The sequence below is a fragment of the Castor canadensis genome, chromosome 4, assembly GCF_047511655.1.
Source record: "Castor canadensis chromosome 4, mCasCan1.hap1v2, whole genome shotgun sequence".
Classification (NCBI taxonomy): Eukaryota; Metazoa; Chordata; class Mammalia; order Rodentia; family Castoridae; genus Castor; species Castor canadensis.
Genome location: NC_133389.1, coordinates 152,646,732 through 152,672,019, shown reverse-complemented (window position 1 = coordinate 152,672,019; position 25,288 = coordinate 152,646,732). Strand labels below are relative to the sequence as shown.

Below are 25,288 nucleotides of genomic sequence, written 5' to 3'. Positions count from 1 at the left end.
CCTGTTTTGTGTTGGCTATTTTTGAGATAGGGTCTCTGGAACTATTTGCCTGAGATGGCTTCAAACCACTATCCTCCTGATCTGTGCCTCCTGAGTAGATATGATTATAGGCATGAGCCACTACCTGGTTGAAATGTTGTTGTTTGTTTTGGTGGTATTGGGATTTAAATGCAGGGCCTTATGATTGCTAAGCAGGTGCTCTACCACTTGAGCTACTCCTCCAGCCCCTGAAATGGTTTTTCAGTTGCTTATTATTGACTGCTGGCCAGCCCTTCAGAATTTCTCAATTTGATCTCTCTGCTTCTCTGACTACGTTCTCTACTCCAGGGAGTCCTGGAGGCCACTGTACACCAAATACTTCCTTTTGCCTGAGCTTCCTCTCACCTACAAAAGGTAAGTTCTACTCATTTTTCCAAAAAACCCTTCAAAGTCTACCTCAAAGTTTCTGGAGTCTTTCCAATCTTAACACTATCAGATGGAACACTTCATAACTCTGATATTCTTGTTCAGTGCTGATGTCCTCAGTTTATATTATATTAGCTTAAAATTCTTGATGTTTGTTATACAATTTTCTAAATTTTCAATCTGTGTCAGCTAAAGTAAAAATTTCTTGCTGGCAGTAGCACGGTGGTTCAGTTTGCTTTCCCTTTTTTCTTCTTTGTTTTGGTGCTGGATTGAACCCAGAGCCTCATGCTTGTTAGACAAGTGCTCTACCACTTGATGTACATTCCCAAGCCCTTTTGGTGTTTGAGTTATGGTCTCACTGACTTTGCTCATGTGGCCATGTTTTCTTTTAAAAACCAACTGACCATTAGTTTCCTAAAATCAAATGCATCAGGACAAAACATTTATGGAATTCTATAAAAGCAGAGTATGGGAAACCAGAAGATTTTAATAGTCATGTCCTATCTGAGGTAGAATTTATCAACAAAAAAGATCCAAATAACAGGTTTCAACTGTCCATAGTTTAAAGTGACTTCTTCAGCAAATCTGTCTTCTGCACTTGCTAAGTTCACTGACGTAGATTATTAGTAGTAATGTCACAACAATGAATTATTTTAGGACATTCAACATACAATATATAGGAGGTTCTAAATAACTACTGAACTAAGCTATAGAATTTACAAGCAAATGTCACAGTATTGCTTTCAAGTACATACAGTAATTAGGATTAGGGTAAAAAATACTGTCCTGAGATAAGTAAGAAAAGATCATCATCTGTTTATTAAACAGTGTGATTATTTGTACTTAATATTCAAATTGCTTTTGTCTTCAGGTTATTTTTATGGTATTTAAGTATCCTCCAACTTGTTACTTCAGGCTTGTTTTGAACATTCATCTTGCTTCAATATAAATCAGTTTAGTCTTTACTAGAAACATCCTAAAAACACTAACTGGAAGACTTTGTATTTAATTGAAAAGTATTAAGGTAATAAAATCATGACTAGTAAGGTGATAGAGAACAAAATGTTTCTTCAGAAAAAATGTTTATCTACTCATTAGTAAAGAAGTTGAATTAATAACTACCTAAAATAAAAAAGAACTAACAACATCCCATAAATCCACTCTAGACCACTGACTATGCACCATAGCAAAACTGACTATTTTATGGTAACTTTTGTTGGTTTGTTTTGTTTTTTGTTTTACTGTGGTACTTGGGCTTGAACTCAGGGCTTACACCTAGATCCACTCCACCAGTCCTTTCTTTGTGATGAGTTGTTTTGAAATAGGGCCTCTTGAACTATTTGCCCAGGTGGCTTCAAACCACGGTCCTCCTGATCTCTGTCTCCTGAGTAGCTAGGATTACAGGCATGGGCCACCAGCATCTGGCTGTGGTAAATTTTTTAACCTGTGCTCTGATGCCATTAACCTGGTAACCTCCAGTGTGTATGTCCTGCTAGTGGTTCTCAGTTATCATTCAGTGACAAATTCCTCTAGCCTTATTTTACCTTTATCCCTTGGATCAACAAGCAGGTCATCAGCTGAACAAGGACTCTCCTCACTGCCTTCATTGGAGATGGTGAGGAAGGATGTTGGAGACACAGACTGAGAGCGGCTGCTGTTGTTGCTTCCCTTATCTGCCCCACCAGGGGTCTGTGTGTCAATGCTTCGTGTGCTGCTACTTCTCTGTGCAAGGGGAGGAGGTGCACGGTGGCCATCTGGAATATCCTGTGGCTGTTATAAAATTTTAAAAGTACACACGTATTTAGCATTGGTTTTGAAATTCACCAGTCATGTACCCAGTGTCAACCTTCCTCTGGTAGTGCCAGAATCTCATGAAAATCAAGTCTAATATCAACATGGTAGTGAATCCCCATGACCTCATCAGCACTCAGAAGGCTGAGGCAAGAGGATTGTGAGTTTAAGACCAACCTGGACCATTTATATTTATATATAAAATAAATAAATAATTAATTAAAAAATTGCCTCCTTACTGGGCTTTTGTATTGCTCATTAATGACATCTTTACCTAATCCGACTCCCCCACTGAGCATCTTGGGTGAAGAATTTGTCTTTCCAGGACCTGACACACAGAAGGCAGCTAATGCTTATTGAATAAATGAACTGCAGAATTATTTATCATGTACAAAATGTTATTTATTTTTTTGGCAGGACTGGGGGTTTAACTTAGGTGCTCTATTCCTTGAGCCACACCCCTAGTACATGTTACTTTCAAGATTATAAAGGATGATCATGGCAAAATAGGAGAAATCTAGGTATCACACTAGATTCCCTAGAAGAGGAAAGGGTTATCTACAGTATGAACTAGTGATACATTATGATAGGCCTAATGGAGGAGTGTGGGAAGTTGTTTTTTCTCTAAAAGAGACCAACCTTGCTGGGTGCTGGTGGCTCACACCTGTAATCCTAGCTACTTAGGATCCAGAGATCAGGAGGATCACAGTTCAAAGCCAGCCTGGGCAAAGAGTTCGTGAGACCCTATCTTGAGAAAACCCATCACAAAAAAGGGCTGGTGGAGTGGCTCAAAGTGTAGGCCCTGAATTCAAACCCCAGTACCACAAAAGAGAGAGAGAGAGAGACCAACCTTTTATTTATTTATTAAGGTTAGGTCTCACTATGTTATCCAGGTAGTTTCAACCTAGAGGTCCTCTCCCAGGTAGCTTAACCTTTTACCTCCTCTAAGCAGGTGCTCTACCACTTTAGCTACACCGCAGCCTTCAACCTTTTTATCTCATGGAGAGATCTTAAAACATCAGTAAAATATTACTTCAAACTCCTTAATTCTCTCTCTGAGGAACAGAGGCCTAGATAAATACACTCCATGGTATGATTTTAAATCTAAATGATAATTTTTCTTACTGTGTTTTGTACATAAACCATTTTTATATGTGCTAGTAGAAATACTAAGTAGAAGATCATTTCTTTTTCTGGCAGTTCTGGGATTTGAACTCAGGGCCTCATGCTTGGTAGGCAGATGTTCTAGCACTTGAGCCATGCCTCCAGTCCCTTTTTTTTGCTTCAATTATTTTTCAGGTAGCCCCTTACCAGGGGGCTGGCCTGGACCTCGATCCTTCTACCTATGGTCACCCACATAAGCTGGGATCACCACACCCACATTATTGAGATGGGGGTCTCTTCTAACTTTTTGCCCAGGCTGGCCTCAAAATGCAATCCTTCTTTGCCTCCTGAGTAGCTGGGATCATAGTGGTGAGCCACTACACCTGGCTAGATCACCTCTAATTATATTTCATGAACTGACCACAAGGAAAAGGTAGATTCTTGCTTAGAAAGAATCTGATGTCCTAAAACCTCCCCTCAAACTAGTAAGTTAAACTTTTGTTAAATGGAGTTATAGCAAATGAGAAGCATATCACGAGTCTAGTGGCTTTGAAAAACAAACAAAAAAAATAGTTTCTTTCAAAGGATTTAAAATTAGATCAGTTGCCTCTGTGAGATGCAAAGAAATGAAAATTTTTCAATCACTTGCCAAGTCCAAGTCTTTCAAAAGAGATAAAATTTTCACTTTTTCAATGAGAAGGAAAAAATCTAAGTAAACATGGAAAACAAAATGGCGAATTTTTAAATAATTAAAGAGTTCATGTAAAGTTGATTTTAAGATGTTAAGATTACTTACTATAAGTTGCTCTTCCTTTTCCCCAGTCTCCTTAATTATTATTTCAATCTCCTGATTTAGTCCTTCCACACTATTCCGGAACCGAGAACCAGTTGATTTGGTGATGGGAATTACTGGAACAAGTGTACTCTTTGGAACAGGAGCCTTAAGAAAATGAGGTGAGGAGAAGGAGAAGTTGTTTAATATTGTCTTTTAATTCTGTAGATTGAAGCATACTTCAAGTTGACATAAGTAACTCAAAAATAAATCAAAGTCAAGTTTACAGGCCTCAAAAAAGCCTGAGTATATTCTTAGAATATAGGAAATATAATTTAAAGCCAAAATCCCAGACAGCCAAGGCAGTATTTCGGAAATTTATCCATATCCATGAGAGACCAGAAAGGACATAGGAATAAATGAAAATATTAAAGGAATGCCTCAGAAATTCTTTTATGATTGTTACAAAGTTCAGACTTCAGAACTTAACTTTAAACTCTCCTAGTGCCACTATTATCTGTATTTTAGGAAACCAAGTAGTTTATTTAAAAAGAAAAATATTTTGGCTGGAAAAACAAAACCACTCCCAAAGTCCCTGTATAGTAGCAAGATTAGAGAATTAGAAATAGCCTTCCTGTGAAATTTACTTAATTATACCTTAATTATAATGTTTTTTTATGTTTGTACAGGAAATAAAATGATACAATGTATTTTTCTTCTTTTTTCCAAAGCCTAGCTCTAATATTTTTAGATTAAAAATATTTTTATTGTCATGGTATTTTTTAAAAGAAATAACTAATTACATAATTATGGGATACTACCTGGGTTTCTGACAAGATACTCAAAATATGAAACAAGTACTAAAGAGGTAGCCACCAAAGTTAATAGCAATGGTGTGCAGATCATCATCATGCACACTTGTCCTCCTGTGTGATTGAGAGGCATGATTAGCTCCGCTTCCATTTAGGCAGGTTTCTTTGAAAAACCTCTTTCTGGGGAAGCAGGCAAGGACACAAATGTTACCAGGGCTCTACTCAATGATCTCTAGCTTCATTTGATGGATAACCTTGCTTTCTGATACAAAATTTAGTATGAAGTCTGTATTTCTCCTCTTTTACTTCTCCTAGTTTTAATACTTAAAAAAAAAACTGTAAGCATGTTCCTTGAAAAACATGGAAATTTCTAAGAAAAAAGCTATGGGAAGGTTCTGCTCTGAAATGCCAAGGGGCACCTCTTAGCTGCTCCATTAGTGTTGGGCCCTGGCAACCTGCCTCATGGTTTTGAGAATGAAATGAGAGGGTACTTGGCACAGTGCCTGTCCCATCATGGATGGAAGCTCTGCAAACAGTGGCCATAATTTTGATTTTGTATTTTCCTTTATATGTATTTTATTCTTAAGATAATTTTTTCACATTTTTCAAGTCTCATTTATTTTCTTCTACATAAGGTACCTACTAATTAATCATTCCCTGTTTTAAGCTCTCTGTTCCCTTATCTCACCATACCCTCAAGCTTCTCATACTATTCATCCACTTTTTACTTCCAACTCCTTTTATCTTTTTCTGTTCCCTCTTCCAGTCTTGGCCTATACAATCAAAGGAAAGGACATGACAAATCTTAAATTCAGATATTCTATATATTTTTTGTTTGTTTTTTCTTGTCTTTTCTTTTTACTCTTTTTTGGGTTTTTTTGGAGAAAAGGGTCAAGCCCAAGCTGGCCTGAAACTCACCATGTAGGCCCAACTGGCCTCAAAGTTGCAATTCTCTTGCCTCCACCTCTTGAATGTTGGGGTTACAGGCATTCATTACCATACCTGACCTTTTACAGGTGTTTTAGAGAGAGAACTGACATAATTAAAACCTGTCTACTGCTAGCAGAGTGGCTCAAGTGGTAGAATGCCTGCCTAGCAAACGTGAAGCTCTGAGTTCAAGCCCCAGTACCATAAAAAAAAAAAAAAAAGTTCAGTTCTCCTATCTTTGAGCCATTCTTCACAGTATAGATCTTTGAAGCGCTGATACACCATTTCTAAAACTGTTTCTGAGGAAAATATCCACATTCTCAGTGTACTCTCTTGCCCTATTCCATTCTATCTGAACACTTGTCATGATTAGACTCCTTCTTGCTTTCATAAGTGGTGACAATTCTACATTCAACTTGGTTGATGGCTAAAGCTAAATCAGTGTTACAGAATAATACCGGTGGAAAATAAAACCTTAACTCACCAATATTCATATTTATAAAAATTTAAATTTCTGATATAACCTGGAGTCAGGTAAACGATACATTCCAAGTTAGTTAAAGAATGATGGGATTTTCAGACTAATGGTAAAATTATTTTGCAGATTTACAAATAGAAAATTATGGGGCTAAAACTTGACCTATATGTTTTCAAAGATTTAGCACTGATACTTGTTTGGGGTTCTCCCATTCCTCAAATACAAACAAAAGCACAGGGGGAAAAGAACCATATAAACCTAAGTTCTCATCATTTTTTGTTCTACTTATTGGAATAAAGTGTCACCCATCCAGAGTCTTCACAAAAGCACAAAATTAAACATTCTTCCTTTATCTCCTAGTGTTTCAGCTGGTCAAAAGTCAATAAATGCATATACAACAGACACATACACGTATTTTATATTTCACACAGAAAAAGAAAGAACAGGGGCTGGGCATGGTGGTACATGGCTGTAATTCCAGCTTTTGGTGGAAGTGGAGATCAGGAGGATGATGGTTTGAGTATGGCCTCAGGCAAAAAGAACAAGACCCTATCTGAAATACAACTAAAGCAAAAAAGAATTGGGGGCATAGCCCAAGCAGAAGAGCATCTGCCAAATCATTTTCACAGCTGTACAGTGCTTCACTATGCATGAGCACATTAAAAATGTTACTGGACAAATAATCTCAACCTTTCCACTATACCAAAGCAAACGTTACCACGAGCAGCTTCTTTGATAAATACTGCACGTGTATAAATATTTCCTTAAGATAAATTCTTGGCATACAGGGAACTATTGGTGCAAAAAATAATTTTTCTGGACTTTGATCCATAATGCCAAGCAGACTGACAAACTTCTATAGGTGCTGTATGAAAACACAGGTCCTACCAATGTCTGAACACTGGCTTTATTTTTTCTTCACCACTGCTAAGTTTTATAGATTTAAAAAAAGGCCCATTCCTTTAATTTATATATTGTTGAATGTAAGTGAAGGTGAATTTTTTAAACTACTACTAGACATTTGTCCATTGTGTAGACAGTGGTCTTTTTCCCCCTTTATTAGCTTTTTATATTATTTACATATAAACCCTATATCATATACTATACATTGACAATACATTTTAATTCTTATTCAAATTTTAAACATTTTTCACAGTATGATTAAAGGCCATTTTTATGGTTTTTGTCTTTCGTTCTTATTAGGTTTTTAGTCATTTGACCCTTAAGTTTAAAGAGTTGCTACCACAGTCTTATATTGTGAATATTTTCTGTTAGTTCTTTAAAACCTCATTTATGGTGTTTTCTATTATGCAAAAATTTTCATGCAGTTAAGTTTAAAAATCTTTACTCTTTTGTTGATAATGGATTCTGAGTCCCAGAAATCCTTTCCCCATGGTGAGTTGCCAGGAAATTCACTGAATATTTTCTTCTAATGCTTAATGGTTTCACTGTCTACATTAGATACCTAATCCATTCAGAGCTTGTTTTGTAGTATATGGTAAGGTGTAATTCTACCTTTTTCCAAATGACTACTAGTTGTCCTGGTACTAGTTATTCAAAGTCCACCTCTGACCAGTGACTTGAGATGCCTTTACAATGTTTCAAATTTCCATGTACATGTACATGACTTAATTTGTGGGCGTTCTATCCTGCTGCTCAGTTTATCTATTCATGCACTAGTGGCACGCTGTTTTAATTAAAGCAGAAGCTTTGGAGTAAGTTTTGGTGTCTGACAAGTCCAAATGTCCTGTTGGCTTTTCTTTTTCATAGTTTTCCTTGTTACACTTGAATGTTTGCCTTTCTCCATGGACTTTGATACCAATTTGTCTAACGCCATAATAAAGCTTGTTAACACAGGTATTTTTATTGGTTAAGTCTGCTAACTGAGTTAGAGAGTGCTAGCAAACACAGCCCACCCAAGAATAGGAAATTTTATTTTATATTTGTTCAAGTCTACATTGTATTTTCAGAAGTGTGTTAAATTTTCCTCTTACGTATTTTGAAATTTTATTAATTTCACTCATAAATATTTAATCTTTGCTGTTGCTATTACAAACTAGGTTTTTCTCTATCATTATGTCTTCTACCTTGTCACCATTTGTACATATGTTCCTTGGTCATTAAAATGTCAAGTATTGAGCAATCTGATTTCTACATGCAACTTTACCAGCATAAGCAAGCTGCAAAGTAATAGGATGTCCTGCATGACTAAGTAGCTAGAGAGGTTAAAGGTCACAGAAGAGGCACCCAAACCAATTATTTTAGATTAAGAATAGTTGCCCTTTCATAGTTCATTCCTAAAATAATTAGGTATCAGTCATTCAAGAGGTGAAAATGGCTTCACATATTAACTTTTACTCCATGAGCTATAAGATGAACAGAAACACACTGTGCAAAATGATAATGCAAAGATCACCACATCCTAGCACGCAAAAGCCGTGTGTGCGCACATAAGTACTTTGTATGTTCTAAGTGTTAAGTCATAGCAAGAGCACTTCATTTCAAATTTATTATCTTTTAATCTGAAAAACCATTTGCGGATGACAAGTTACCCATGCTTCGTCACAATGATTACTTTAATAAAAAATTGGAAAATAACAATGATTAACAATAGAAGATAACAATGAATATTCATAACATGACATGTCACAGAACGTGAAAAATCATTCTTTTGACATCTTAACAATGCCAACAAAATCTTTGCACTCAATGTTAACAAGGAAATAGAACAGAAGATTTAATGCTTAATTTTATTTTAAAAAAATAAGTAGCATTTATTGAGCTAGGAACTGTTCTAAGCATTTTGCATACATTTCATGAAAGCTCTAGAAGATAGGTAATATTATTATCCCCAATTTACACTTAAAAAATGAGTCTCTGAGAAGCTGACTAAGACAGGGTCACAGAACTGGGACTAAATTTAGAGTTCTACCAAACTATTCTTGGTTGGGTATAGTAGCTCATACTTGTACAATCCCAGCTACTTGTGAGGTAGAGATAAGAAGACTGAGGATCAAAGCCAGCCCAGGCAAAAAGTTAACAAGACTCTCATCTCAACAAAACAACTAAGTGTGGTGGTGCATATCTATAATCCCAGCTACTCCAGAGGTAGAGGTAGAAGGATGAAGGTCTGAGGCTGGCTAAAGCAAAAGTGTGAGATGAGACCCTACCTAAAAATGAACTAAAGCAAAAAGAGGGTATGGCTCAAGTGGTACAGTGCCTGACCTGGTAAGTGTGGGGCCAACTACTCCCAAAACCCCCCCAATTCTCCTAAGCGTACTTTATTAACCTTAGCTAATTCAGAAAAAAAAAAAATCAAGTCTGAGCTACTATCTTTTTTTTCCCCTTGATAAATCTCTCATTTCCCTTAAAGAGGCTTTCATTCCCAGAGGTGAGTTATGAAAGAGAAATCTCCACATTGTGATAATTGTAAGGTTTTCTGACTAAAGTCTAGAACTTGTCTTACAAAAAAGCCCTGTCTTAGACATAAGAAAGTAATCCCATGGAAAAGAGGGTATACTGAACTTCACCAAAATTTGCTACAAATGTTTCTGCTTTATGATGATACACACTAAAAGAATGAAAAGTCAGCTGAGACCAGGAGAAAATATTTGCAACTTAGGACTTTTACCCAGACTATATAACAGTCTCTCAAAATTTAGTAACTGGGCAGGGCACCAGCGGTTCACACCTGTAATCCCAGGTACTCAGGAGGCAGAGACCAGGAGGATCGAAGTTCAAGGCCAGCCCAGGCAAATAATTAATGAGACCCTATCTCAAAAAAAACCCATCACAAAAAAGGGCTGGTGGAGTGGCTCATGGTGTAGGCCCTGAATTCCTACTTCAGTCCATTAAAAAAAAAAAATTTAGTAACTGGAAAACAAATGGACTGGCTTAAAAAATGGGCAACCGAGTTGGGTGCCAGGGGCTCAGGCCTGTAATCCTAGCTATTCCGGAGGCAGAGATCAAAAAGATCACTGTTTGAAGCCAGCCTGGGCAAATAATTCATGAGATACTGTCTCAAAAAAGCGCATCACAAAAAAAATGGCTGGTGGAGTGGCTCAAGATATAGGCCCTGAGTTCAAACCCCAGTACCACAAAAAAAAGGGCACACTTCACCAAACCGTGGAGAAGAAAAGCATGGAGAATGGCAATGCAAATTAAACCAAGATGAGACATACTTCAACAAGATTTCAACGTCAATGAACTGTTGGATAGCCATGTAATGGATCAGTTTTATTAATACACACAACTCAGATGAACTGGGAAGGTGCTGCTGAGTGAAAGAGGACAATCCCCAAGGATTACATTCTATATGACTTCATTTCTGTAATGCTCTCAAAAAGGCAAGACTAGAATGGTGGAGAGCAGATCAGCAGCAGTGGGAGGTAAGGGATAGAGAGGGTATGACTATCAAGAGACAGCATGAAGTCTTTTTTTTCTTTTTTTTAAAATCTTGATGGTGGCAATGGTGGTATACTCTACACATCTGTTAAAATTCACAGAACTAGGGCTAGCAATATACCTCAGTGTTTGAGCATTTGCCTTACTTAGGTGAGGTCCTAGGTTTGATCCTCACCACCACAAAAAAGATTTGAGAGCTGTGTACTTGAATTTAGAATTGGGCTGGGAATGCAGCTCAGTAGAAAGAGCTTGCCTAGCATGGGTAAAGCATTGCGTTCCATCTGCAATACTGGAAGAAAAAAAAAATCACAGAACTGTATACCAACCAAAATATATCAATTTTATTATGACAAATGAAGAACTAAAGAAAAAGCTGACAGGATTATACTGGATCATATCATTATATGATATGATATTATATTATATTATAAGGTATTTGCCCACAGTTACATGATAAGTTAATAAAAAGTGAAAAGAATTTTTTTAAAGTAGTCCAAGCCAGATGCCAGTGGCTCATACCTGTAATCCTACCTACTTGGGAGGGTGAGATCAAGAAGATTGATGTTCTATGGCAGCCCAGGCAAATAGTTTGAGAGACTCCATCTCCAAAATAACCAGACCAAAACAGACTGGAGGTGTAGCTCAAGTGGCCCCAAACCCCAAACCCACCAAAAAAGAAAGAAAAAAAAGCAGTCAACAAATGACTTAGGTACTCCTTAACTTCTTGTTTGGTATACTGTTACAGATGAAGTCAACTGAGTATCAATCTATCAGCTGCCTGTCTTTTTAGCGATTCTATTGTTCACCCCTTCCACTTTAATACAGCCTGCAAGTTACTTACTTCTTACTAGCCCCATCAGCACAGGTTTATCCTATGACAGAACTGGTGATAACAAGGTGGGGCAAGAAAAGGAAGGTGGCTGGTGGAGTGGCTGATAGGGCCTAGCAAGCATAAGGCCCTAGGTTCAAACCCCAGTACTTGCAGGGGAAGCAAATGCTTCCATCCCACACCACTCTTGCCTTAATTTTGCATTCTCTACTCTCCTCCCCCAACCTTGTTCCCAGGTCTTCACTTTCCTGTTTTTAACTTCAGTGAGGTAATATTCAAAAGAGTCACTAGGACTAACTTCTTCCTGTTACTCTTTTAAATTGCTAAAGACTATCACTAATATCTGGAAGACTTTTCACTTATTCCATCACCGTGTTTCCTTTCTATCAGAAGTAAAAAGACTTTCAGAACTCTCAAACTGGGTATGTACCTGTTTCAGGAATAAGGTAGCTGGAGAGTGAAGCTAACACTCTTACTTTGGTTCCTGATGGGTCATGGAAGGAGATGAATCCTTCTCAAGGTAGAAGCAATAAAAAATGGAAACAGTGAGATGACAGGGAGAAAAGAAAGCTATGGCTCACTTGTCTGGAGTGGGGAGCATATCAGAATATTTCTGTCATGCAGTCATCTCATCTGTGCCTAGGTTCTACCTGTGTCAGAACATGAGGTGACAGGGAGCACACTGAGAAAGGTCTCAGGAGTTATTAGTATATATACTACAAATAGAATTTTTACTTTTTTTTTTGACTGATGGTACTCAGTTCTAAAAATCTTACCAGCTCTTGTAATTGTCACACAACAAAAATAATAGCTTTCCCTGGATGGCATTTTCAGGTTGCTTTCAAGTATGCATTTGTTTTATAATTGGTAAGTTATAGAAACAAGAAAAGAAGAAACTGTAAGGGGAACATAATTTGTCAGGTTTTACAAAGAGTTGACCTTAGATTTTAGAACCATAAGGATGTATTAGTAAGTAAGCATTACTAATTCTGACTGTCATGATTATTTTTAACTTTTATCCTTCATTTCAAAAGCTCTTTAAGGCATTTAATATCAAGAATTTATTTTTCTTGTATCTATAAAATTATTTTGCAATAAAATTTGAATTCCTAAATATAGATACGTGCAAATATAAATGGATTATCAGCTTAACCAATAATTCTTCTTTAGAAATCTCTAAAAGTTATAAAAGTTCTTCATGGTGCTAAAGTAAAAATCTCCCTCTCATCAGATCTGCACTTTGGAAACATCAGGAACAAGTACCTAATGTTTTCCCTGTTTTTGAAACTCTTTTTTGCTCAGAGCATATACTTCAGTAGATTCCAGCTCATTTAGTTTTCTCATTAAGTAGAGCAACATTTAAAAAGTTTTACTTTCCATACATCTCCATGTGTTACATTCTGTATAAGAACTGAGAATTAAGGGCTGGTGGAGTGGCTCAGGTTGTAGAGCACCTGACTAGCAAGCATGAGGCCCTGAGTTCAAATCTTAATACTGAATTCTAGATCTAATCTAGAATCTAGATTGGAATCCTAGCCCTGTCCTATGTCAACCTGAACAAGATACTTGACCTCTATGGGCCTCAATTTTCTAGTCTGTAAAATAGGAAGTAATAATCCAAAGTTTAAATATGAGTACTAAATGCCATAAATACATGTTTAGTGCTGAGTAGTGTTTGGAATTTAGTAAGCAGTCAACAGAGTTCAACTGAGAATTAGGGGCTGGAGATTTAGCTCAATGCCAGAGCACTTGCCTAGCATGTGCAAGGCCCTGAGCTTGATACAAACAAACAACAACAAAAACAAAAAACCCTGAGAATTAGCCAACAAAGTTGAAGCAACTTGGCAAAAGAAGTAAATCTCTTAAAATCAATGCATAGTCTAACTTAAATGTTTCACAGTGTGGAATGACACACAGTAAGGAAAGATGGGCAAAATACCTCTGGAAGAAATTAGTTGAGTAAGGGAGAGAAACAGACAGATCAGGAGGATTGCCATTCAAAGCCAGCCTGGGCAAATAGTTTGCAAGACCCTATTTAGAAAATACCCATCACAAAAAAGGGCTGGTGGAGTGGTTCAAGGTGTAGGTTCTGAGTTCAAATCCCAGTACCACAATAAAAAAGAAAATACTGCCTAATCCGACGCCACATTTATGCCTGTTTTCTTCTAAGAGCTTTTAGTTTTAGCGTTTACATTTGGTCTTTTGATTCATTTTGAGTTGTTTTTACATATGGTATCAAGGTAGATATATTTTTAGAATTATATTTTAAAGGCTAGAATTCACCTCATCTTTTACTCTTATCTCTCCATCATTCCCATATCTTGTCAAACATCAGCTAGCATAAAGTATAAAAATTTAGAATCTGAATTCAAGATCTAATCTAGAATCTAGATTGGAATCCTAGCCCTGTCCTATGTCAACCTGAACAAGATACTTGACCTCCATGGGCCTCAATTTTCTAGTCTGTAAAATGGGAAGTAATAATCCAAAGTTTAAATATGAGTACTAAATGCCATAAATACATGTTTAGTGCTGAGTAGTGTTTGGAATTTAGTAAGCAGTCAACAGAGTTCAACTTTTTAATTACTACCTTCTAAACATCACTCAGGTTTATCCATTCTCACTAGTTTCAAGTTTCTACCTTACTTGAGGCCATCACTATTTATTGGATTATTAAACCTCATTCTTAAATGGTTTCCCTGCCCCTTAAACAAGTCCTGTTCTAAATTTACTTTCTACTCCGAACCCATAACAGCAATTATAAATTGTGAATCAGATCATGTGTCAATCTTCTGCATTTAAAAAAAAAAAAAATAGTGAGCAGGACACCAGTGGCTCATGCCTATAATCCTAGCCACTCAGGAGACAGAGATCAGGAAGACTGAGGTTCAAAGCCAGCCCTGCCAAATAGTTCAAGAGACCCTGTCTCAAAAATACCCAACACAAAATAGGGCTGGCGGAGTGACTGAAGTGGTAGAGCTACCACCTGTGAGGCCCTAAGTTCAAACCCCAGTACTACAAAGAAGTATAGTGCCCATAATGTTTTGGCCTGCTTGCTATTTATCTCTCCAATCTAATCTTTTACTGTTACCCTACTGTAAGCCATAACTTCAATCCACTTCTAGAAGATTGTCTAAAAACCTATTATATGTCAGGAATCAGACAAACACCACTTTCTCTGAGAAGCCTCTCTAGATGGCTCCAGCCTCTCAGTCTAAGGATAAATACCCTTGGTATAGCACTCTGAATTCTTCCTATCAGAGTAGCTCAGTGAGTGTAGCTCAGTGGTAGAGCACTTGCTTGGATAAATTTTTGTGTAAATTTGTTCATGTTTATAAGTCAGGGTCTCACTTTGTAGACCACCCTAGCCTTGGATTTTCAATCCTCTTGATTCAGCTTCCCAAGTGCTGGGATTACAGGTGTGCAACCACCATGCCAGGATAAAATTGCTGGTTTTAATGAAACTTTAAAAGAAAATCACTTCAAAATTTTATTAATTCCTATTAGGCTGGGGAGTGGCTTACCCAGCAAGTGGTAGAGCGCTTTCTCAGCAAGTTTGAAGTCCTGAGTTCAAACTCCAGTACCACCAAAAATACAAAACGAAACAAACAAAAAAACTTCCAACACAAAAACTTATCAAACTCCTTTACTCATACTTTCTATTGCAGACGATCCTTATACACTTAGCAATCATTAGAAACTGTTATTTTGCAAAAGCAGTGGCTAACTGTAAAGGTTCAAAGAGTAAATATTTAAGTTTTGAGGGTGACAGTTTCTATCACAACTACTCAATGATGTTACTGTACCAAGAAAGGAGCCATAGATAATAGATAAGGTGGAGGCAGAAGAATGAGGGTTTGAGGCCAACCAGCGCAAAGTTAGGGAGACCCTATCTCAAAAACAACTCTGGGGCCAGGCGCCTATGGCTCACACCTGTAATCTTAGTTACTTAGGACGCAGAGATCAGGAGGATTGTGGTTCAAGACTAGCCCAGACAAACAGTTCTTACAAAACCCTATCTCAAAAATACCCAACACAAAAAGGAACTGGTGGAGTTGTTCAAATGGTAGAGTGCTTACTTGGCAAGTGAGAGGCTCCGAGTTCAAACCCAGTAATACCCATCCCCGTTCCCCCCACAAAAAAAGAATGGCATGGCTGCATTCTAATAAAACCTTACTTACAAAAACAGGTGATAGGCGTCTTGGCTTCTTCACCAAAATTTGCCCAGTCTAGTAAAATATGACCTGAAAGTCACAGAACTAAGCCTTCTATAGCCTACTGCCTTATTGTTGAGATAGAAAACTGAATCTAGACTCCCTCATTCCCAAAGCTTTACTATTGGGAATTGAAATATTCAATCATGGGACATGAAATGAATTTATTCTCTCCTTGCAAAGGGACGCCAGCCAATTTCAATTCAGTTAAAGAGAAGTGCTCCCTGGGTGAGTCATCAAGAGCAGTTCATAGTGCTCTACTTAAGGAATCCAAGAAAGCAGTTAAAGGTTTTTCCTTCCAAAAGACTTTTAAGAGACAGGTGCTATTCCCAATCTTTAGGTAAAGAAAATGGAAATGTTGTATAAGTTCCTCATCCAGGGTCAATAGTCAATGCTTATGATCTGTGTTATCCAACCTCCAACAATATAGTGAACAAAATGTTAAAATACATTGTTAGGTATATCTCCTAGATATCATCGTAGCTCATTAAATGAAAATATCATTTTGTCCACTTAATACAGATATATATTTAGGAAGACCATGATTCAGTGTTTAAATTGTTTCAAGTATACTCTTGTGTATTTTTGTCTTGAACAACAAAGCACTAGAAAAACAACAGATTCCTTTAGTGGATTTTGTGTTATCTGTGCTCCTACCTGACACTGGTTAATAGCTGCATGGTTGCCATGGAATGGAGACTGTCTTTCTTTATCTCGATGATGACGACTGCTGTGTTTACTTCTTTGTAATTGCTGGCGTAATTTTGCAATCTGAAAAGGAGAAAAATGAGTATACCGGTATTTTTTTCACACTAAAGAAAACCATTCTTGCTTAATCAAAACATATTCTTGCTTTAGAAGAACCAATAAAACTTATCCTTAATAAATCCTTCGAAATTTAAACCATATCTCAAAATCTGATTTATTGTACAAAATTTTATGCAGATATCCATAAATATTTATCTTTCTTTTAAGGAGAAACAAACTATATTACAGCATTGTTCTCAGTCTTCAAGTGTCCCAAAACTAGGTAAGCACTTTACCATTTCCCAAGAGCTAAACAAATTTTTAGCACCTAGAATAAATTACATCTTTCAGAAGAATTAAAAAATAACATTAATTTTTCTCTCACTGCCTTTATCTTAAGCCAATTTTTATTTCGATTTAGATGTTTTTATTGAACACCTAACCTTCAACAGATGCAGAAATTAGACAGTATTTAAAAATCAAGCTATGGAATATATTCACAGATATAATATGTAAGTAACAAATGCAACTTCGATGACCATGCCATCCTTGACTGATTTTTCTTTTACTTCTACATGGATAAAGCGAAAATGTCATTATTTACGGGCACACACACACACACACACACACACAAAAAAACAGTAATCATGGCACAGAGTCATAATCAACTTGTTTTAACTGAGTTTACCAAATTTCAGAAATACTATCATATACAGAAAAATAACAAATGTGAATTTTTTTATCACTGTAATTTTATAAATCTGCTGTTTATATTGTATTGACAGGTACGGACTATCCAATTTTTTCTGAACAAAAAAAACCAAACCAACATAATCAGGTAAATAATATGTACATTTCCCTAGTCAAATCCTTACTAAGGAAAATGACAAATTGTTGATGCCCACAACTTTCAGGAACTAGCTAAATGAAAGGGTCAAATTTCTATTGCCAACGAACATTCTCCTAACCTCTTTAAGTTGATCTGTACTGCCCCACGATGCTGAGCGCTTATGGGATCCTTTCTTCTTTTCAGCATACTCTTCAGCCCATGCACTCTCCGTCTATAATGGAAAAAAAGAGAGAGTGATATTTTAATAAAATATATTAATAATATATGCTCTATTTTTATTATAAAATACATTCTCACTACAGAAAAGTTAGATATATGAACGAATTTAAAATACCAAATCACCTGCAATCCTGCCAGCACCACTTACAAATATAATAGTTCAGTGTAATTCTTTCATTTCTATTATTAACAAAAAGTAATGATTATTTCTACAAACTATATTCACACTGTACATACAGTGTTTATTGATCAAAGTATAGAAGAGCATGATAGTAACAGCAAACATTCCTGTGCTCTTACTATGTACTAAGCATTGTTTTCTTAGGCATTATCTGATCTAACGGATATAAAAAGTTCTAGGAGCTCTGAAGACCAAGAAACTGTGACAATCAAAGAGGTCAGATAAGGTACCTAAGGTCTCAAAGATAGGAAATGGGAAAGCCAAGAAATAAACGTGACTGCAGAGCTCATAATCTCTTATTTTTAATTGGGAGCTCATAATCTTAATCTCTATATTGTCTCTATTCTTGGTTTAAGTACGTGCAGAGTAACCTCAAAAATGTTAAGTCTTTAGTGGTTATATCAAGTCCAAAATTTAATAGTGTGTCAGAAAAGAAAATATAAATCAATTCTTGGTACCTGAAATATGCTCAACTTCACCAGTAATAAAAGAAATGCAAGTTAAAACTTTAAAACTTTATGACATTTGTATTATTCCTTATAGTGCTGTTCATACAAGTAAAAGACTGGATGATACAAATAAAATAGATTTAGGCTTGGCTAAATAAATTATGGCCTATATATATATTTTTTGATGATACTGGGCCTTGAACTCAGGACCTATACCGTGAGCCACTCCACCAGCCCTTTTTTTAGAGTCTCGTGAACTATTTGCCCAGGCTGGATTTGAAAGGCAATCCTCCTGATCTCTGCCTCCTGAGTGGCTAGGATTACAGGCATGAGCCACCAGCACTGGGGAAATTATGGCATATTTTTACAATAGAATACTATGTAACTAAAAAAAAGGAGTAAAGAAATTCAGTGTATGGATATGAAATAAGCTCCGGATATTTTAAGTGAAAAACCTCATGGCATTAGTACTCATGTGTATAGCAACTGCCTTTACATGGGACTGCTAAGAAAAAATGTAAATAAACCACTTCTGGAAGACTGTACATGACAACAAAAGAAACTGGTTATCAGTGGCTGCCTCAAGGGAAGAAGAGTCTTTACTGTATACCCTTTTGTGTCTCTTGAATTTTGTAGTACATAAATGTATAGCCCATTGAAAACAATGAAAGTACTAAAAATACTGCTTACAATTTGGGTATTCTTTGTATGATTAACCCACCCATTACTAATTATAAAATGCTCTAGTTTCAAATGAGGATGAAAAGGAAAGGTTTTCCAAAATCAAGAATTGTGATCCCATTAAGAAAATGTGGTACTTGTACACAATGGAATTTTACTCAGCCATGAAGAATAATGAAATCTTATCATTTGCAGGTAAATGGATGGAACTGGAGAACATCATTCTGAGCAAGGTCAGTCAGGCTCAGAAGACCAAAAATTGTATGTTCTCCCTCATTTGTGGATATTAGATCTGGGGCAAATGCAGCAATGTGGTTGGACTTGGATCACATGACAAGGGGAAAGCACATACGGGAGATATAGGAATAGGTAGAAAACCCAAAACATGAAAACATTTGATGTTCCCACTCCAGAGGAACTAATACAGAAACCTTAAAATGACAGAGGTTATCATGAGCAGGGGATCAGGAACCAATGTAAAGATCATTGAGTTAGAGTTGAATCAACATGGGTCGTAACACATGGGTACATGAAAGCAATAGTAGGAATCTCTCTGTATAGATATCCTTAACTCAACTAGCAAAAACACTTTGTCTTCTTTATTATATTTATGTCATTTTTTCAACAAAATTAGTGATAAAAGGGCAGAACAGGACCTGCCTGGAACTGAAGGGGGGAGGGGGGGAAGAGTGGGGGAGGGAGGCAGGGTGGAGAAATGACCCAAACTATGTATGCACATGTGAATAAATGGAAAAAAAAAAAAAAAAGAATTGTGATCCCAATTAGTCAATGCCCTAGGCTTGGATATATCCTTACAGCTCAAAGGACTCCATTCCAACAACGAGCCTTAAACACTGAATCAGTAGACTGCAATTCAATCAGCAACCTATCACTCTACCCTAAAGTCCACTTTCAGTTTAGGGCCACCAATTGTTGTAAGACCCAGAAGTGACCCTATTATGTTTATGCTTTCTCACATGAGGGTCCACAGGCTCTGTAGATCAGCTATTAAAACTCCTATCACAAAGACCAACCCACCTATAAATAAAACTACAAAGCACAAAGTATCAAAATTAAGCTAAAACCACAATCAAAGTAATGATTTAATATGCAGCACAGAATGCATGGTTCAGATCCCATTTGCTTGTGTTAAACAGGTACATGTCTAGGTCCTGTCTCAGTCGTGTAACATCTTTGTCATCTTAGACAAGTTACTTATCCTATAATTTAAATTTTTTCCACTTTTAAAGGTTTAATTTTTAAGTAAAATGCCAATAACAAAATACTCATTAAATATTAATTTTTATTTTCATTCTATTATGCCAAATAGTCATGACTTATTTTGTTATCTCCTATGATCACAGACATATACAGAAGAATGGTAAGAATTCTTTTCTTTTTTCCCAACTGTACTGAATTTCAAATAATTCCTTAATCAAAAAAAATTGTCTAAGACTTATGATTTCACCCAAGAACAGTCACGACAGAAAGAGGGTTAAGGTTTATTTTATAAAAAAAATTTTTTCTGCATTCCAATCAATGTGAGTGATACCAGGACTTTATTGTTACTCCAGTGTTACAAAACATTGTTAAGTGAGAAAAAAACAAAGCCTGGTTCTTGAGATTAGTCTGTGGGCTAGCATTTCTTTCAGAACTAAAGCAAGGAGGGTGAAAACAGAAATCATTTTATTTGTATAAAGGTCTGGAGTTTTTTTAATACTGAAAAAAAAAAAACCTCTTTCACATATTTTTATATTATTATTTACATTAAAACTTTGGAATAAAATCATGATGAAAGAGTTACTTTGTAGGTAAAATTCCAAATTCAAGAATTGTTTAAAATTTTACACTTACATTTCAGGACTCGTGGGTTAGTATTTAACTCTGATTTTACTTGCTGAGTTTCTCAAAAATAGTTTGGTTTATTCAATGATATTTACAAAGAGGAAAAAAGAATACCCTTATTTAAGATAAGGGAGACTCTATATAGGTATAATTAACATACTAAGTGAAAACACACTTGAAGAAGAATGTATAGAATATGATATCCTGTGTGTAAGGGGGTAGAAGAAAGTCATCTTTTTTTTCTCTTTTCAAATTTTTTTTTCCTTTTCCATTTTTGCAACCTCTGAGGAAGTAATTAAAGCAAGGATCATCAATGCATACCAAAATCATCAGGTTAAAAAGTTCCTAGGGAACTGGATATTCATAGAATGCCAAACATTACCTTATAAATGACTTACTAATTGCAAAAGGAAAAAAGTTATTTAAAAATATATAGGGCAATTTAAACCTTAATGTAATTAAGAAAAAAAGTATGAAAATGTGCTGTTCTCAGATTAAAGGAGATTAAACAGAAATGAACTGAACTGTATGAATTTAAGAGTGGATCACAGTTTTGAGAAACATCTGGAAATTTTGGATCCTTTCAAAATCCTAGGCTTATTCAATAAAGGCAAAATTGCTAAAAGGCAACAACAGGGCTTATACTGAGGTCAATGGAATGATGTCTCAAAAAAGAAAGCTAACATTTTGCTTTCCTCCTAATACTATATTTCAGTTTCAACCAGTGGACCAAGGTTTTATTCAAAACAGCAATTGCTGCTAAGGTAGGAGGATGGTGACTTCAAGGCCAGCCTGGGCTACAAAGTAAGATTCTGCCTCAAAAAAAAATGAGACCACACCCTCCTACCCCAGCAAATGTTACTCAAAAAGTAATTTAAAAACCAATAATTGGAGGGCTGGAGCAAGGCTCAAGTGATAGAGTTTCTGCCTAACAAGCCTGAAGTCCTGAGTTCAAACTCCAGTATTTCCAACAAAACAGATCAAAAACCAAAAACTGGTCCATCTCTTCCAAAATACCAAGATATAACTTTTAATTATATCTCAAAAATGTTGCTAATATCTATTAAACATGTAAAATAATTATTTTCCTTTTTGGCAATAAATTCTAGATTTTACTTCCAAGAAAAAGGAAACAGCCTCTAAAAAAGTCTGTAGATTTGTAAGTAGCCATCTTCAGTAATTCAACATTGTATTAGCCTCTAGTTTACCAAATATTTAACTTTATGATGTTTTAATTAAGGCCATCTTCTAAGCCAGTCATCAATCACAGAAATCACAAATAGCCCACCTACTAAGTAAGATTAAGAAGACTGAAAAGAGAACAAAATACCTTTACAGATTTTAGAAAGTGCCTGAACTCTATAGATTTACATTTCATTTTCATAGTTGTCCCAGAGTACAAACCTGGGACATCTTCCCTAACAATACGATTCAGTTTCAAGAGTATCATAACAGAAAACAAAGTTATGAAGAGCACCTGTAATTTTGAATATCAACTTGCAAATTCCAAACCACCCCAAACTGTTTGCCTCTGTAAAAAGACATTCTCTCAAAAAATTCTGGGACATAGGCCCTGAGTTCAAACTTCAGTATCAAAAAAAAAAGAAAGAAAAAAGAAAAAAAACTATTCTAGGATAAAGCAACCACTAATATAAATCTGAAGTCCAAATGAAGATGCAACTTGGCAATCTTTTCTGTAGCGATAAGGCTACAACTCTTCTGCTCATTAATTCCTTTGCAAATATTCCTTGTGCATTTATTCTATCAGGTACAGTACTAAGTACTGGGGACAGAAATGCAGCAATGGATAAGCCAGACATAGGATTCACTGTCTAGTGAGTATAACATCAAGTAAGTAATTATATAAATATTAATTACAGTTGTGGTAAATTCTATAAAAGAAATCCAAACTAACATGCAGGCATCTGGGACCTCAGTTCTTTTCCTGTAAATAGAAGTAGACCTGAATGATTCCTTAACAAATTTTTTATTTTTTGCTTTTTTTCAGTATTGGGGTTTGAACTCAGGGCCTTGTACTTGCTAGGCAGGTGCTCTTCCACTTCAGCCATGCCTCCAGCCCAATCTCCTAAAAATTTTTAATCAAAAAGTCTTACAAATGTAGACGTATAAATATAACTTCCAAAGGTCCTTTGCTAGGATACTTACTTACATTTATAGTATTTATCAGCAATGTAATATGATCCCCAAATACGTGAAGATTTTTGGCACAAAATACGGTAATTCATTCTTATTGTTACAAATTTTAAGCCCAAATTCCATATGTAAAAATATTGTGATATCCTAAAATAACTTACAAAGAGTAAGTGAGAAAAAGTATGTCCACAAATTATCTGTATGTACCAGAATTACGTTGGGAACTTTTTGAAATATACATTCCCAGATCCTAAGACCTACTGTAGAGTATCGGAGGTCAGGCCCTAAGGAATCTGAACTTTTGATAAGCTTCTCGAGAAATTCTAATATAACTAATGTTTCAGGAATTTGAATACAGACTAGAACAAATAACAGTATGGGAAACAGCTTCAGCATAGAAAACTTTAGGATAAGAACTATAATAAACCTACTTGTGTAGCTTTGTCCCTCATGCAAGGTGCAGCTTGCCCATGACTGTCACGAGGCCAGTGCCCAGCAAGATACGGAGCTGCAAGTGTATCCAGGGAGGAAGTGCGACGAATAATACTGGAGGGGCTTGAAGAAGGTGGTCGTGTTTTGTCGCCTAGATGTAAGGCAAAAACAATTAATTAAAAAGAAAACAGCTTAGGAAGAAAAAAGCTAAAATTAAAAGCTTATAGAAGTTCCAACTTGAATATATAAAAATGAGCAATAAAAAGGAACAAATCAATGTGCAAGACCCTGGGTTCAATCCCGAGCACCCTTCTTCCCCTCTATCCCCCTAAAAGAAAGAACATCTTGGAAGAATCTCTGGAATGACATCAACTGACAATAGTTGACCCTGACTGATTATATACTACGGTTTCATTTATGTAACATTTTTGAAATAACCAAATTTTAGAAATGTAGGAACAGTTTGTGCCACAAAGGAGTTTAGCAACTGACAATCTAAAATATTCACCGAAAGGAAACTCAGCCTGGGGTGTGACTCAGTGGTAGATGGCTCAGATCAGCACTAAGTATTGGGTCCTAACTTCAATCCAGAGGGAAGAAGGGAGGGAGGGGAAAAAAAGGTGGGAGGGGAGAAACCCATTAAATAGAATTTAAGATAATCTAATTTGGTTAAACACTGTCTCTAATTGCAAACTGACAGCCCATGGAATTAGTTATCTTTAAAAAAAACTTTAAAGGACAATTACATGAATGACATTACAGTGAAAGAAAGACAAAACTTGCCAGTATTTACTGAATTAACCACTTATTGGGAAAGCAGTATCCATTATACTATGATCTTCAAAGCTATTCAGTAGAGATATATAATAATTTAATCTACTTTATAAAATTGTTATTATTGGTTTAAATATTACTTATTTTCAAAGAAACTCTTGCTCCCCTGCTACAGGCTACCTACAACACAGTTTTTATCACATCACACAACTCCCACTGAAGACTTGGCACCCAACTTTCACTGACTACTTCTATTTGTCCAGAACATTCACTTTTTTTATTTATTTTTATTTTTTTATTATTCATATGTGCATACAATGTTTGGGTCATTTCTCCCCCATTCCCCTACCCCCTCCCTCCCTCCACCCCCTCTCTCTCCCCCATTACCCCCTCAATACCCAGCAGAAACTATTTTGCCCTTATTTCTAATTTTGTTGTAGAGAGAGTATAAGCAATAATAGGAAGGAACAAGGGTTTTTGCTAGTTGAGATAAGGATAGCTAAACAGGGAGTTGACTCACATTAATTTCCTGTGCATGTGTGTTACCTTGTAGGTTAATTCTTTTTGATCTAACCTTTTCTCTAGCAGAACGTTTAAGCTTCAGCCTGTTATCTGCCTTTACCTACTAGCTGTGTAGCTGTAAACATTACTCTAAGAAGACAAGATGTGAATAAAGACCTTATGTATATAAATGTGCAAAAATGTGTGTGTGGAACAGGCAGTGCCCAGCAAGATACGGAGCTGCAAGTGTATCCGGGGAGGAAGCGCGACGAATAATACTGGAAGGGCTTAAAAAAGGAAAAAAACAGATTTCTGAAATACATCTATTTAACTAAACTTGTGTTAAACACTATAAATATACTCAAATGAAAACTCAATCAATGGGTTTAACAGAAGATTAAGCATCTTAAAAGAGAATTAGTGAAGAGATTGAAAGAAAAAAAATTACACAAAATAGCAGAACAAGGAGATGAAAAATATAAAAAGGAACTTAAGAGACATAGAAGAGAGAACTATTATTTACCGCAACATATATGTAATATAAAGAAGAGGAAAGAATGAGAAGAGGAAAATAAGACAAGGCAATTTTCAAAAAGATGATTATTTTCCAGAATTGATGAAAGATATGAATCTTCAGAATAAAATCATAAACAGGATCTGGAAACATTATGGTGAAACTGCAGACTCTTACAGACAATGTTAAAAAAACTTAAAAGCAA

At 36.0% G+C, this 25,288-nt stretch overlaps 1 protein-coding gene across 2 annotated transcripts in view; it reads right to left on the bottom strand.

The window, feature by feature from the left end:
* Fam117b (family with sequence similarity 117 member B) overlaps window positions 1-25,288 on the bottom strand; it is a 93,145-nt gene that overhangs the window by 16,326 nt on the left and 51,531 nt on the right. For both annotated transcript variants that reach the window (XM_074071440.1, XM_020159851.2), the window contains exons 2-6: window positions 23,294-23,445; window positions 17,452-17,544; window positions 16,394-16,507; window positions 4,097-4,240; window positions 1,950-2,175 (exon numbers count right to left, since the gene is read on the bottom strand). In XM_074071440.1, the coding sequence (XP_073927541.1) occupies window positions 1,950-2,175; window positions 4,097-4,240; window positions 16,394-16,507; window positions 17,452-17,544; window positions 23,294-23,445 (729 nt within the window). The remainder of the gene's footprint in view (window positions 1-1,949; window positions 2,176-4,096; window positions 4,241-16,393; window positions 16,508-17,451; window positions 17,545-23,293; window positions 23,446-25,288) is intronic.